This window comes from Fukomys damarensis, unplaced genomic scaffold (genome assembly GCF_012274545.1).
Source record: "Fukomys damarensis isolate Sample0158 unplaced genomic scaffold, DMR_v1.0_HiC HiC_scaffold_39, whole genome shotgun sequence".
Taxonomy (NCBI): Eukaryota; Metazoa; Chordata; class Mammalia; order Rodentia; family Bathyergidae; genus Fukomys; species Fukomys damarensis.
The window spans coordinates 51,236,934-51,251,986 of record NW_022900951.1 but is presented as its reverse complement, the minus strand read 5'-3'; the positions used below and the strand labels follow the sequence as shown (position 1 = coordinate 51,251,986).

The 15,053-nt window shown below is 35.2% G+C and overlaps 1 protein-coding gene across 2 annotated transcripts in view; it reads left to right on the top strand.

The window, feature by feature from the left end:
- Eda2r (ectodysplasin A2 receptor) overlaps window positions 1-15,053 on the top strand; it is a 33,952-nt gene that overhangs the window by 16,538 nt on the left and 2,361 nt on the right. For both annotated transcript variants that reach the window (XM_010632187.2, XM_010632188.2), the window contains exons 3-5: window positions 8,612-8,790; window positions 9,306-9,391; window positions 12,547-12,720. In XM_010632187.2, the coding sequence (XP_010630489.1) occupies window positions 8,612-8,790; window positions 9,306-9,391; window positions 12,547-12,720 (439 nt within the window). The remainder of the gene's footprint in view (window positions 1-8,611; window positions 8,791-9,305; window positions 9,392-12,546; window positions 12,721-15,053) is intronic.

The window sequence follows — 15,053 nt, the reverse complement described above, 5'->3', positions numbered from 1 at the left end:
GCAGAACACTATACCTAAAAATTTTTTTTTGAAACAGGCTCTCATTAAATCACTGAGTTGCCTTGGCTGGGCTCAAAATTGCAATCCTTCTGCCTCAGTCTCCCACAATACTGGCTTTACAGGCATGAGCCAAGCACCATGATATATCATGATGAGTCAGGAAGTTAGGGCAGGGTCAAAATAGCTTGCATTCATTAGAGAAGAAGTATTTTCCCAAATGTCTCCCAACACATTTTCTCTTATATCTTATGGTCATGTGCTGAGTGATGTAACTATATCTAGCGCAAGGGAGACTGGTAAATGAATATCTGTCAAACAAGAATATGGCTGCTCATTCTTCATATGCTACCAAAAATAAAACCAGTAAAGAGGAAAGACAGTGATACTTGGCTAAGCAGCTAAGAGCATCTAAGACAATCATTTTTTTTTTCAGTTACCTTAATGTAATTTTTTTCTCGTTGAGTCTATTGGTACTTTTTATGTATACAGTACAATTACACTCATCATTGGGATATTGATTGATACATGTACATAACACATTTCAATTCCTTTTTCCTCTTTCCTCCACTTTCATTTTTCCAGCATCAGATTCATTTGTTTATCTTCCATAGCCTTATAAAGTTAATTGTCATAGAGATTAAAACTCAAAATAATAAGTCAAAGAACATATAAATCATATAAGGCAATTGCAGTAAGTCAAGGGAGACTTAGATACATTGCCCATGCTGAAATTTTTCTTTTTTCCTATTATCTGTCTTTATTTCATTACATATGTAAGAGAAATTATGCGACATTTTAGCTGTTGTGTCTGTTACCTCACTTAACATTATGGCCTTTAGGTATATCCATTTCCCTACAGATGACTTATTCTTTATGGCAGAGTAGTACTCCGTTGTGTATAAATACAACATTTTCTTTATCCGTTTGAGCATTTTTGGACTGGGTCTTTAAATTTGGGGGGATTCTAATTGTTTTAGTTCTTTATGTATTCTAGATATTAGTACTTTGTCTAAGGAGTAACTGGCAAAGCCTTTTTCCCATTCGGTAGATCATCTCTTCACTCTGTTGATGATTTCCTTTGCTTGGAAGAAGCGTTTTAATTTGATGTGATACTATTTTCTCTTGTAATTATTTCTTGCACAACCAATCTTTCGTTCAGAAAGTCTTCGCCCACACCTATGTATATCTATTTTGTCTCTAGCACATAAAGCATTTCTGTTCTGATGTTTAGATGTTTGATCCATTTTTATTTTAGTTTAGTGCATGTTGAGAGATATGGTTCAAGTTTTAACATTTGGCATGTGGATAGTCAGTTTCAACCATTTTGAAGAGGCTATCTTTCTTCTAGCAAAGGTGTTTGGCCCCATTGCCAAAAATAACATAGCTGAGTATGGCTGGAGTCATTTCTGCATCTTTTTTTTTCCCATTGATCCCCAAGTCTGTGTTTTGTTTGTTTTATTTCTAATACCATGCTTTTTAAAAAAATCTTATTGAGTTTATTGGTACTTTTTAAGTATACAGTACAGTTACATTCATCATTGGGATCTTGTACATTTACATGACAGATTTTGGTTCTCATTTTCCCCCCATATACCATGCTTTTTGAAATTACCGTAGCTTTGTGGTGTAACTTGAAATCTAGGATTGTGATGCCCCCTGCCTTGCCCTGTTGCCCAGAATTGCTTTTCCAATTGTATCTCACTTTGGCTCCATATGAATTTTAGGACTGCTTTCTCCATTTCTATAAAGAATCTTCTTGGTATTTTGATTAGGATTGTATTCAATCTATATAACAATTTTGGAAGTATGGCCATTTTTACTATATTGGTTCTACCTATCCGGGACCAGGGATATCTTTCCATTTTCTATTATCTTCAACTTTCTTTTTCAGAATTTTATAATTTTCATTGTTGAAGTCTTTTGATTCTTTGGTTAGGTTAATTTCTAAGTATTTCCTTTTTCTTGGTGTTAGTTTGAAACATTATTTCCCTTATTTTCTTCTTGGTGAGCTTGTTATTGGTGTATAAGAACACTATTGATTTTTGAATGTTGACTGTATCCTGTCATGCTACTGAATTTGGATTAGTTCTAGGAGTCTTTTGGTGGAGTTTTGGGGGTCTTCTATGTAGAAGAGCATGTCATCAGTAAATAATGATATTTTAACTTCTTCCTTCCATATCTATATTCCTTTTATTTCTTTGTCTCTTGTAATTGCTTTACCTAATGTTTCAAGGAAAACAGAAAAGGTGATAGCAGACATCCTTATACTAGTATCAGCATCAAAATTTTTAAATCAGCATTGTGCTATCATGGTAAAATTAAGAAAAATCAATGTTTTCTGCTTATAACTGATAAACAGTGATATAATTTTGGGGTCTTTATCATTTAAAAAGTCTCCTTTGCCTCCTGATTGGGCCATAGGATTCTCAGTAAAATTTTTATGTTCATTTGCAAGTCTTTAATTTCTTAAGAAATGATTCATCCCCCTATTCAAGAAATGGTTATTGAACATTCTGATATTCTTTGGTTTTACCCACTATGCCAGTCTCTGCCTTGTAATTGGCTTACTTAGGAAATTTATATTTAAGGGCTTAAAATTAACATTTTATGATTTGTTTGTTTTCTGTGCTCCTTGTTCCTCTTTGTATTTTCTTGCCTTGCTATGAGTTACATGAGTATTTGTATTGATTCATTTGTAGTGTTTTTGTTTTAGTATTTTTTGTATTGTTTTGGTAGAGGTTGTTCTTGGTATTACCACCTACACATGAGACTTTTTTGGGTCCACTGATAACAACATTGTACCACTTCTAGTGATGTATGGAAACATAACTTCTGTTTAGCTTCCTTGAGTTTTTCAACTTTTACATATTATTGTCATGGGAATTAGACATATTTTTGTTATATTTGTTTCGTTGTGAATATTATGTATAAAATTAATGAAGAGAAAGACTTCATTTTATATACACATATTTTTCTGTTTACAATAGTCTTTCCAAATGATTCAAGACACATGATTTTCTTTCTGTTTGATGAATTCCCTCTTGCTATTTGTTAAGGGCATGTCTACGTATTCCTTCAGTTCTCCTTTGGCTGAGAATGTGATTCCTCTTCATTCCTGAAGAATAGCTTCACTGGACATAGAATTTGTAGTTGACAATTCTCTTCTTTCAGCACTTAAAAAATTTGTTACTTTCCTCTGGTCTCCATGGTTACAGATGGAGCCCTCCGTCATTAGAATTGTTGTGCCTCTATAGATAATATAATTTATTTTAGCTATTTTCAAGACGTTTTTCATTCATTTTTAGAAATTTCATCATGAAATGTTTTATTGAGTATTTTGTTAGGCTTATCGTATTTGTGACTCACACATAATGTCTATAAGTATTTTTGCTAAATTTATGAAGATCTCAGCTTTCATTGCTTTGAAATTTTTTTCAGGCATGCATTTATTTTCTTTTCAAGAGATTACAATGATGTAATCATACGACCTTTTGTTATAGTCCGACAGTTCTCTAAGGCATCCCACATTTTTTCTCCAGTCTATTTTACCTTTGCTGTTCATATTGTATGGATTGCGTTGTTCTGTCATCAGGCTCACTGAATTCTATCACCTCTCATCTCTTATATTGAGCCTATCATGTGAGTTTTTTTAACATTTAATATTTTATATTTATAACTTCCATCTGGTTATTTTAAAAAGTAACTTCTATTACTTTGCTGAGATGTTCTAATTTTTCCTTTGTTTCAAGATAATTTGTGATTGCTTATTGGAGAATTTTTCTTACAGGTACTTTAAAGTCTTTGTCTGATAATTCCAATACCTGATTTATCTAACTGTTGCTGTTTGTTCATTACTTTTTTTCACTCTTGTTGTGCCTTTCTTAATTTTTATGATAGGTGATGTTTTATTGTTTCCTGGGCATTTTGCCAATTATTCTAGGAGACTTAGACTCAAAGTCTTATTGATATCTTTTATTTTAGCAGGCAGTCATCTATTTAAATTTGATATATAGGTCCTGGTCTACATTTTTGCTGGCATTTATAAAGAAAGTTTAATTTTCAGGCCTATTGTGGTGAGATTTTTTATTTGTGTGGTATATATCATGTAACTCGGGCTCCTGTTACTCTCTGAAGTTGCTGCTTGGGTCTCTTCAGTGATAGAGGTGGAAGTAAGGAAATCTCTTAGTTGTAGGGAAAAAAGACTTCCCAGAGTGAACAACTGATTATATTAAAATACTTCATGCTCTTGTAACCTACCCACCTGTCTATGTAGGAGTCTCAGTCCCACAGGACAAAGAGACTTCTTGGGCTGCATAGTTATTGTGGCAAGATCCCTCTTACTGGTGCCACTTGAAGCTTAGTATTTCTGGTTGTGGGTCTGGAGTCTCAGGGCCATAGGAAATAGTTTTTCAAGCTGCCCAGGTTTTGTGACAAAATGTTTTATGCCTGAAGTTTGCTGAGTTTTAAAATAGGGATGATAATTTAACCTTAAAAAGTTTTACAGAAAATAAATATATAACTCCATGAGGGCAGAGAGTTTTGTCTGCTTGGTTTAATCATTTAGTCACAATTTCCAGAATTGTATCCTAATACTTACTAGTTGTTTAATAAGTGTTTTCTGAATTAATCGATACAATGAATAGTAGGGCACCAATCAATAAGTCAATTTATTGGTTCATTCTCAATAAATGATAACTAGCTTCCATCATTCCCTTCTCTAACAAGTGCTTCCGTGAAGGCAGACTTGAGTCTTCTGATATCAGTGCTTTAGACATTATTATGACTGGCTTTCCCTAAAAACATTACTTAATTTTCATTTGTTCATTTGTTCATTGAGAACTTACTATATGATAACCACAACACCAGGTTATATATATATTATTTTAGATTGATTTGTTTCATTTAGTTTAAAAGTTTTCCATATTGCTTTAATTTTAATTTAATCTTGTTTTAAATTTAATATAAATTATTTACATAATCCCAAATTCAAATCTATAAAATAAAGTGCATATTTACAAAGCTCTCATTTATATTCTTATCCCACTCAACATTTTTCTTTCTTTCCTTTTCAGGCAATTCCCCTCCTCTCTGTTCTTTTTTCTTATTTGGTACCAGGGATTGAACTCAGGTCCTTGCCCTTGTGAAGTAGGCAGCAGAACCACAGAGCTAAATCCCCAGCCTCCCTCCTCTCTGTTCTGTTTTATTTTTTCATTTTAGTCTGATAACATAGCCTTCTCCTGTTTGTTTTTCTAATGTAAGCAGAACTCCGTGTGTGTGTGTGTGTGTGTGTGTGTGTGTACTTGGACCAAATCCATTCCTTCCTTTCCCTATAAAAGTTAGAAGACTTGATTTGTTTTCATTTGACAATATATCTAGAAGATCCCTCCATTGTATTATTTATAAATAATGCTCATTCTTTTTTACAACTGCAAAATATTTTCTTATGTGTGTTACACAGTTTATTTAGTCTCCTTTTGACTGACACTGGGTTATTCTCAGTCTCTTCTGTTTCAATGAGTAGTCTCAAGCATACAACTATATTTGACGTTGCATCAGTTCAATAGATTCCTAAATATAACATTGTTAGGTCAAAGAGTGATTGTGTAATTTTGTTCAGTCATTTTGTACAGGGCTGTGGAATTCTGTATGGCTGTCAACAGTACATCAGTATGCTTGTTTTCCCACAGTCTTATTAACATACCATGTCATCAGACTTCCACAGTTTGATCAATCTGATAGGCAAAAAGCTGGTGTTTTATTAATCTTTTTCATTTTATTTCCCTTATTCTGAGTAATGTTGATTATCTTTCATCTGTTTAAGAATGATTTACTTTTCTTTTTCCATGAGGTCTATGTTTATCTTCTAGAGAGTTATTCGCTTTTTAATTTTTATCAGTTCCACATATTAAGGATATTTTAGTTTGTGATATAGGATGTATATATTTTCTTAATTATTTTCTAATTTTGTTGATAAATATTTTGTCATATGAAAGTTTTCTTGAGTTTTATAGAATTAGAATTATTTATCTTTCATTTATAGATTCTGTACTTCTGTTATAGTTAGCACAGATTTTTCCATTCCAAATTAAAGATAAATTCATCTATACTTGCTTTAAATAATTATGAGTTTTTATTTTTGTGTGCTAAGATTGTTTTTTTGTTGTTGTTGTTTTTGGTACCAAGGATTGAACTCAGGACCTTGCAGTGGGAGGCAGGCAGTGCCATCACTGAGCTAAATCCCCAGCCCCCTTTTTTGTATGCTTAAGTATCTATTATACCTGGAATTTATTCTTGTTTTACCATGTACAGAAAGGATCAAATTGTATTACTTTTCATGTAGTTGTACAGTTATTTAAAGAAAATATTTTTAAAATCTAGCTTTTCCCTTTTGGGATACTTTCTTTATTTGTTCAGTCATGTAATTTTTTTGCCCCGTTAAATTTATTGGTACATTCAAAGTAAACAATACAGTTACATTTATCACTGGGATCTTGTACCTTTACATGATATGTCTTGGTTCTTACTTTTCCCCCATATCCCTGCCCTCCCTTCACCCCCTTCTCTCATCCCTATTTACAAAGACTGTTTCCATATTTTCCTTTTTTCACTTTTCTTCTTTTCCCTTATTTCCTTTCCCCTCCCCTTACCACTACCCCTATAGCCATTTTCTTCCTATTTCACACTATCAATTATATCATCTGAACCTTATTTACACTTTTAGCTGTTTTGCACCAGAGAAACTATTCGGTATTTACTCATGTGTCCTATTTATTTTACTTAAGAGTATAGCCTCAATGTGCATCCATTCAGACATGAGGATCAATGGAATAGATCAGTCATGTAATTTAAAAATATATAGGAGTTAGTTAACATTATTTACTATTTGATTCACAAGAAAATGCAGGTCTAGTGCCTTACCTGAAGTGACATTGCTAGTCAGAAGAAAGGTGGGAGTTAAACTAGATCTTGCCAATCCTAGGTCAGGTCTTTTCATCACCACAGTATGTTTCCCACTTACAACAGCTATCACCATCTTCATATTTCACATAAGTTAGCAGAGGATCGAAGAAGCCTTTTACTTTCTCAAGAAATCTATATTCTCAGTAAAATGATGAGAATCCACGTCAAACTTCCCAAGAATGCAACAGAGATAGGATCATTGTGGATGGGAATGTGAGACATTGAAGAAGATGAGAAAGGACAAATAAAGGCACAGGATGGCAGGAGTGCTTAGAGGCTGGCTGACGCTCATTTTTTTACAAGCCCTGGAAAAGTACAACTTATATATCATGCTGGTGCAGATAGTGCTAACTGCTACAGCATATAAATACTAAAATTTTATAACATAACAGATTATGTGGGTATACTTCTGACTCTAACTCCAATCAGCATTGGGTAGTTAGAGGATACTTCTCTGTCATTGAGCAACTCATGCTTATGGAGGCTCTGCAATTTATCTAACAGTCTTACTGAAATGTAGATCATATACTATACAATTGAACTGTTTAAATTATTTGCATATTGTATTATTAGTTTTTAATTCTGATAAAATACATAAGAAAAACTGCTATTTAATCATTTGAACTGCATGACATGTTGGCATTAGTCACATGCAGTATTGTGCAAGCACCACCATTTTCTATTTCCGAGACTTTTTTCATCTCCCCAAAGAGAAAATCTGTCCACACTAAGTAACAAAAGAACTATGACTGGTATCAGGCCTTGTTCCTATCAAGCTTAGGCTATCAGAGCTGGAAGAATCTTTATGAACCATTTATTAAAACCTCCACAGGTGTTGGGACCCCTAATGCCCTGAAAGCCTGTGTAGATGAAGGGTACTGGTCAGAGTGACACTGAGTTGATACCAGAATTGAAACAAGAGCAAGCTAGATCATTTATCTCTCATCTATATCATTGTCATTCAATCCTTTTTTTAAAAAAATGTAAAAGACAATTTTTAATCACAAGCTGACACCGACTTAGCTATATTTTATCTGTAAAAAATGTTATATAACTGAAGTGAATAGTAATTATTGTAATTTGTCAGATATGGACAGCCCTCCACCTCCTGGTACACTGTAAAATTACATTTTTTATACTCTTTGTAGTTAAAAATGATCATTGTATCCTAGGACACGCGAGGAAAATGAAATAAGTCATTTGCGTGGTGAGGATTTTAAGAGCCAGTTCACAATGCTCTTTTTTTCCCTGTTGCTCCTATCATGGCAGTAAAAAGATGAAACCTCTGTATTCTCATTATCTAATAAAGATAGAGTAGAGCTTGGAAAATCCCTGGTGGGCACATTATGTGAAAAAAAAATGTTCTTTTAAGACCCTGAGGTTTGTGGTTTGCTTTTTCCCACAATATAGCCTAGCCTATAGTGACTAATATAAATACTTAAGTTTACTTATTGTTATACAGTGTAATATTTGTTATCATTATTTTATTTTGTTCCATTTCAATTCTGGCTGCAACCTAGTGAATTGATTTCATGACCTAATAATACGGCTACCACTTGCAGTTTGAAAAATACTACTCTATATTGTCCCATAGCTGATCCTTTCTGTAAGCTTCTGTACAGCAATGTTAATGGCTCCCATCTTTCTGTAGGATTGTGGTTATGGAGAGGGTGGAGATGCATATTGCACAGTCTGCCCTCCCCGGAGGTACAAAAACAGCTGGGGCTACCACAGATGTCAGGCTTGCATCACATGTACTGTCATCAATCGTGTCCAGAAGGCCAACTGCACAGCTACCTCTAATGCTATCTGTGGGGACTGTCTGCCCAGGTGAGTCCACTGTATTGAGCCCAACATTTTGACATCATTTCATTTTACCTTGGTGATACCTCTGTAATCGTTACATCTCATAACCTAGTCAAACTGTTTTAACTATCCGTATCATATTCCTGCTTAGGGAAGAAATAGTTTATTCCTAAGATACCTCTTTAAAGTGCCCAGGCCATTGTCAGCCACAGATGAATACTTAATAATGTTTTTATCATGCTGGCATTCAGAGCTCAAGTCCAAATTTTAAGAAATTATGAAGCATTTGACATCAAAGCACTGTTCCCATGTGTAGAATTAGCTACCTTTTGCTTATAATGTGTGGTGAATGTGGAAAAAGATAAAACATCTGAACTTTTGAGTTAGAATCAATCATGGGGTAGAGAACTTGTCAGGAGAAGTAGGCTCAGGCTTCTATGAATGGAAATTCTTAAAAGCTACTTGTGGTCTCAGGAAGGATTGATCAAAGTGCATTGCTTGTTTCAACACTCTACCATTCCTTATTGCTCTAACCACAGGTTCTACCGAAAGACACGTATTGGAGGCCTGCAAGACCAGGAGTGTATACCATGCACGAAACAGACCCCCACCTCTGAGGTTCAGTGTGTGTATCTATTTCTCTTCTCTCCCTTCTTCCCCAACCCTTTGTGTGACAGCAAAGCAGGATAATAAAGTCTACATATAGTGGAGATGGGTACCTTATCAAGCTTCATTATGTGGAGTGTTACGGCAAGGCAATCAGTTAAGGTTAAATTCTGGTTTTACAACATAATCTGTAAACAACCCTGTACAGAGCTGGAGATTTACCTCAGTGGTTCCGACTCCTGCCTCACAAGCACAAGATCCCAAGTTCGATCCCAGGTACCAATAAATAAATATATAACCCTCTACAGATTTTTTAAGCACACTGAACTTCATTTTCCTTATGTGAAAATATGTGACTTATGATAAATCATTTTCCTTCATACATTATGGGTGGTTGCCTAGATCTAATGAAATAATGAATATTAAAAACAATAAATTATAATAATTACACACTTATGAATGAATTATTGTTATTACTGTTTTGTTGTACAAAGTGTATAGGAATTCCTAGGTCTTAAGAGTCACCAAAAGCTGAACAAAGGTGTATACTGCATTGGCGTTAATCACACACACAGTATTTTGCAAGCATCGCCATTTTCTATTTCCGAGACTTTTTCATTTCAAAGAGGATCTGTCCCCACTAAGCAACAAAAGAGCTACGACTGGTATCAGGCCTTGTTCCTATGAAGCTTAGGCTATCAGAACTGGAAAAATCTTTATGAACCATTTATTAAAACCTCCACAGGTGTTGGGACCTCTAATGCCCTGAAAGCCTTTATGGATGAAGTGTACCAGTCAGAGTGACACTGAGTTGATACCAGAATTGAAACAAGAGCAATCTAGATCATTTATCTCTCATCTATATCATTGTCATTCAATCCTTTTTAAAAAAACATGTAAAAGACAATTTTTAATCACAAGCTGACACCTACTTAGCTATATTTTATCTGTAATAAAAGTTATATAACCAAAGTGAATGATAATTATAGTAATTTGTCAGTTATGTGCAGCTCCCCATCTTCTGGTACACTGTAAAATTACACGATGACCAGCTGAGTCCACTATATTGATCCAAATTTTTCTGTGCTGTTTATTGGAGCTCTTTGGTGCCTCTTATCATCCTTCCCTTTCGTAACCTTGTCAAACTCTTCTGACTATATCATATTCTGTTGAGATTCTCAGAGGGGGGAAATAATGTATTCCCAGGATCCCTTTATGAAGTGCTCCGGACATTGTCAGCCACAAATGAATATTTAACAGCTTTTCATCATGTTAACACTCAGAGCACAGGCAGGTGTATGCCTACATCACTGTCCTTTTATCTGTCATTTTTTTCTACCATTTATTTTCTCTTATTCTTTATAAATTGTTGATGTATGTCTTAAAGTCATGAAATATTTAAAACATGTAAATATTTTTAAATACAAAGAAACTTAAAAGTTAAAATGCTCAATTACCTAAGATAGAGAGATAATAAATCTTAGCATTTTGCATATTTGTTACATATTTTTTGAAGAACAAAGATTCCACAAGTACGATAGCATTTTCTTTAAGAATCTCTCTGAGTCTCATTCTCCCTACCTCCACACCCAAAACATTTATCCTGAAGTTGTATGCAGCTTGTTTTGTTTTGTTTTGTTTTACCGGGGATTGAACTCAGGTCCCTGCGCTTGCAAGGCAGGTGGGGGAACCACTGATTTAAATCCCTGGCCTGTATGCATCTTGTTGATAGGCCATGCTACAATAACCAAACCTCAAATCTCAGTGAGTCAGTACAATAAAAGTGTACTTTTCACTATTCAAAGGTCTTCTTCATTGTGCAACTATACCTTCTAGACCAAGTAGACTGTAGACCAATTGTACAAGGAAAGAGATGGAAAAGACATACTGGCTTTTAATTGCCTCAGTCTGGAAATGGCATACATTATTAATATGTGCATTCCATTGGCCAGAAGTACTTTATGAAAACATGTAAGGGGAATACAGGGACACAAGTGGATAATTGGTGAAGAGTCTCTGCCACACTCTCCCTTAATATTTTAATACTTCTATTATTTTCATATATATATATGCATATTCCTGAACAATATGCTATTATTTTGTATATTATAATGTTTACATAAATTATATTATGTTATATAGTCTTATTTTCAGCTTCAAAGATTGATTCAATTTTTATTTTTTATTAGTGCATATTTGCAGTACATAATTGCATTGCTTGTGAGGAGTTCGTATATTTGTATAAAACATCTTAAGTTTTTTTACCCCTTCCCTTCCTCTCTCTACATTCTTCATCTGTTGGTTGCCTTCCCTTTTGCAAAAGACCTATCACCTTATTTCCTATTGTGTTTCTTTTATTTTGTTGTTTATTGATATTCTGGGTTTCTCATAAGAGAAGCCAAGCTATATTTAAGCTTGTGCACCTAATTTATTTTGTTCAAAAGTATAGTCTCAAGGGAGGGTAGGGACAAGGGGAAAAAATGAGAACCAAGACCTGTCATGTAGAGGTACAAGATCTCAATAATGAATGTAACTGTACTGTATACCTAAAATGTACCAATAAACTCAATGAGGGGGGAAAAAAGTATGGTCTCAAAGTGCATCAATTTTCCTAAAAATTACTCACATTTATGCTTCTTTATGGCAAAATAATACTCCATCATGTATAAATACCACACTTTCTTTATCTGTTCATCAGTTGATGGACCACTGTTCATCTGCTGTTGGTATAGGCTACTTCCAGGATTTAGCTATTATGAATTGTGCTGTTATAAACTCATGTATACATTTTTCCCCCTCTGGATTTTTCATATTAATGATACAATGTTTACTTTAAGTGGTATAGAGTATATACCTCAGAGTTATATTAGAATTCATTTATCCTGTGAATTTACTGAAGACATTTTTAATTTTTATTATATCACTAGATGTGGCATGACCATAGGATACATGAATCTTTAATTATTACTAATTTACAGCACAACTGCAGTATGTGTGAATTTTTCTACTTTCTTATTATTTAACTTACTCTACAAAGAAGAAAAACCAGCATGATAGCCCTAATTAGGGAAGGCCAGAAGGAAAGGATGATAGCCTAAGAAAGTCCAGGTCCAGTATCAGTGTAACTGTTGACTACTGACACTATCTGACCTCTCCCCCTTTTTTGTCCCACAGGTGCCTTTCAGTTGAGCTTAGTGAAAGCAGATAAAGCAGATGGACCCAGATTGCTCCCGCAGGAGGCCACACTTGTTGCATTGGTGAGCAGTCTACTGGTGGTGCTTACCCTGACCTTCCTAGTTCTCTTCTTCCTCTACTGCAAGCAGTTCTTCAGCAGACATTGCCAGCATGGTAAGAGTGGCTGCTTCACAATTTACATGAATCAGAAGTAAGGCTCTTATTGGCAGAGTAGTGGAACTTTCAGGGGCAGAGAATTAATGGGCCTTACTTAACCATACTGGAGAAACCCAGGGGTGATCTTCTGCAGGGTTGGCCTGTGGCTTTATCTGAGATAGCAATGGAAAGCATGGGACTTCATAGATGATGAGGCTAACATTGAGAGTTTGGGGGACATGGTTCTTTGGCTTCCAGGAAGTCAAATAGGAACATGATGGGAAACTCCATGTGAAAATTTGGGCACCTAGGTTCCAAATCACTCTCTAACTGGTAATGTAGCTTTGGAAAAATTACCTAGCTTTTGTGAGCTTCTTTTTCCCTAATCTTTAAAATTAGAGGTAGGTTGGATTAGTTGGGGTGTCATGTTTTCCAATTCTGCATATCTATATTAGTGAATATAAATTCTGGAGCATGTCAGAAGGGTGGTACATTTGGCTATATATGAGATATTATTTTAATAAAAGTGGGTGAGATCTAGAGAAACTGCTATTAGTATAGTCATTTTCCAAAGTGGAGTAACTGAAAGCCCAGTGTCTAGTTGATAAACTTTGACTTTTTTCCCCAAATCGATATTAAAGCCCAATGATGTCTGGCCCAGCTCATGGGAGATGATCATGTAAAATTCCAGACAGAAATCATTGTCATAGGTTTTCAGCACAACTTCATTCATTAGCCAAGCAGTTCATGAAAGAAAATGGAGATGAAATGGTGGCTGGTCAGGACCAAACAAGATGTTACATCTCCAGCCACAAGTAGGTTCAGTGCAACTTCAGCGCCGTTAAGGGAAATGAGAGCTATACAGGGACACTCAAACTCAGACTAGTACAGAGTTGAGTTAGTAAGACAGAGCATAAAGTTTACTAAATGCCATGAAACTGAGCACTCTTCTTTAGCCTACTACTTCCTGGACCCAAAGAAACTACTGTTTGTTTGTTTTCTTTTGGTACTGGGGATCAAATACAGGACCTGGTACTTGCGAGGTAGGTGGCGGAACAACTGAGCTAAATTGCAGCCCAAAACTACTTTTTAAAAAAAGACAAATTCTATCTGTATGGTAATTCCTCTCTTGAATGGAACTACTTGGTCACTTTGGCTCTGGGTCCTGTCAGTTTATCATGAAAAAATCTAGTAAGTATATTTGGTTGTGCTTTTTTGCTTAAATAGAGATAAATCTAGCATTTCATGGGCTGTAGTATTTCCCTTTGTCTCTATGATGCTTCTCAAACCTACTTCAATCCCTTCTATTTTTTGGTAGCTCCTGGGACACTGTGTCTCCTGTTGGACTATCCATTTCTCTGACTTCATAAGCCCATATCTCAAATAAGAGCTGCTTTCCAATCCCTCAGCATGGGTATGAAACATGCAGTGAAGCACTTGGGCCCCAGGGTTCAGCAAGATGAATATGAGGAATGATCTGAGAACTGGCTGCCTCCCTTTTCTTCCCTAGGAGAGAAGAGATGAGTAGCACTCTTCTTGTCCCCTTCCGTCTTCAAGATAATAATGTAGTACCCCCTGGGAATATGAAAGAAGGCAGCTTCCTCACAGTCTCCATAAAGAAGAAGAGTGCTAGATTTTTTTTTAACTTGGGGAAGATCTTTTTCAACAGTGACTGACACACATACTTAGGGCTGTGTAAATTAGGATGCTGTGTGGATTAGATCTACTATAAGGTGTAAGAGAAAGCCATAGGAACTGGCAAACCAGAGTGCATCCCCTGTTGAAAAGGGAATCTACTCAGTTCTCGCTCTTTGTCACTCTTTGGAAATATCCAAAATTGCAAAACTTTCCAGATTTTCAAAAGAGCCCAGAAATCTGGATTTTTTTGTAAGAGGTCATGTTAAATATTAGCAAAGAATTTTAATAAAGAGCAAAGCTACAACTACAGTGGATAAGTGAAACAAATATACATTCAATATATTCTTAGTTTGTAACCTGATTTTGAAAAAGTCTCATGCATGAAGGATATATTATTTTTTATCATTGCCATAAGAAATTACCAAACATCTAATAGCTTATTATTTCACAGTTTCCATAGCTCAAAAGTTCAGCAGGCTTGGCTGGATCTCACAAGGCTGAGATATTGGCAATGCTGTGTTTCCTTATAGGGGCTCTAAATGAGAGTCTGTTTCCTTGTTCATGCAAGCAGAAGGCTGAATTCATTTCCATGCAGTTATAGGACTGAGGTCCCATTTTCTTGCTAGCTCTGAGCTGAGGGCCATTCTCAACTTCTAGAGGCCACTCATTCTTTTCTTAATGTCCTTCTTCTAGTTTTTTTTTTTTTTTTTTTT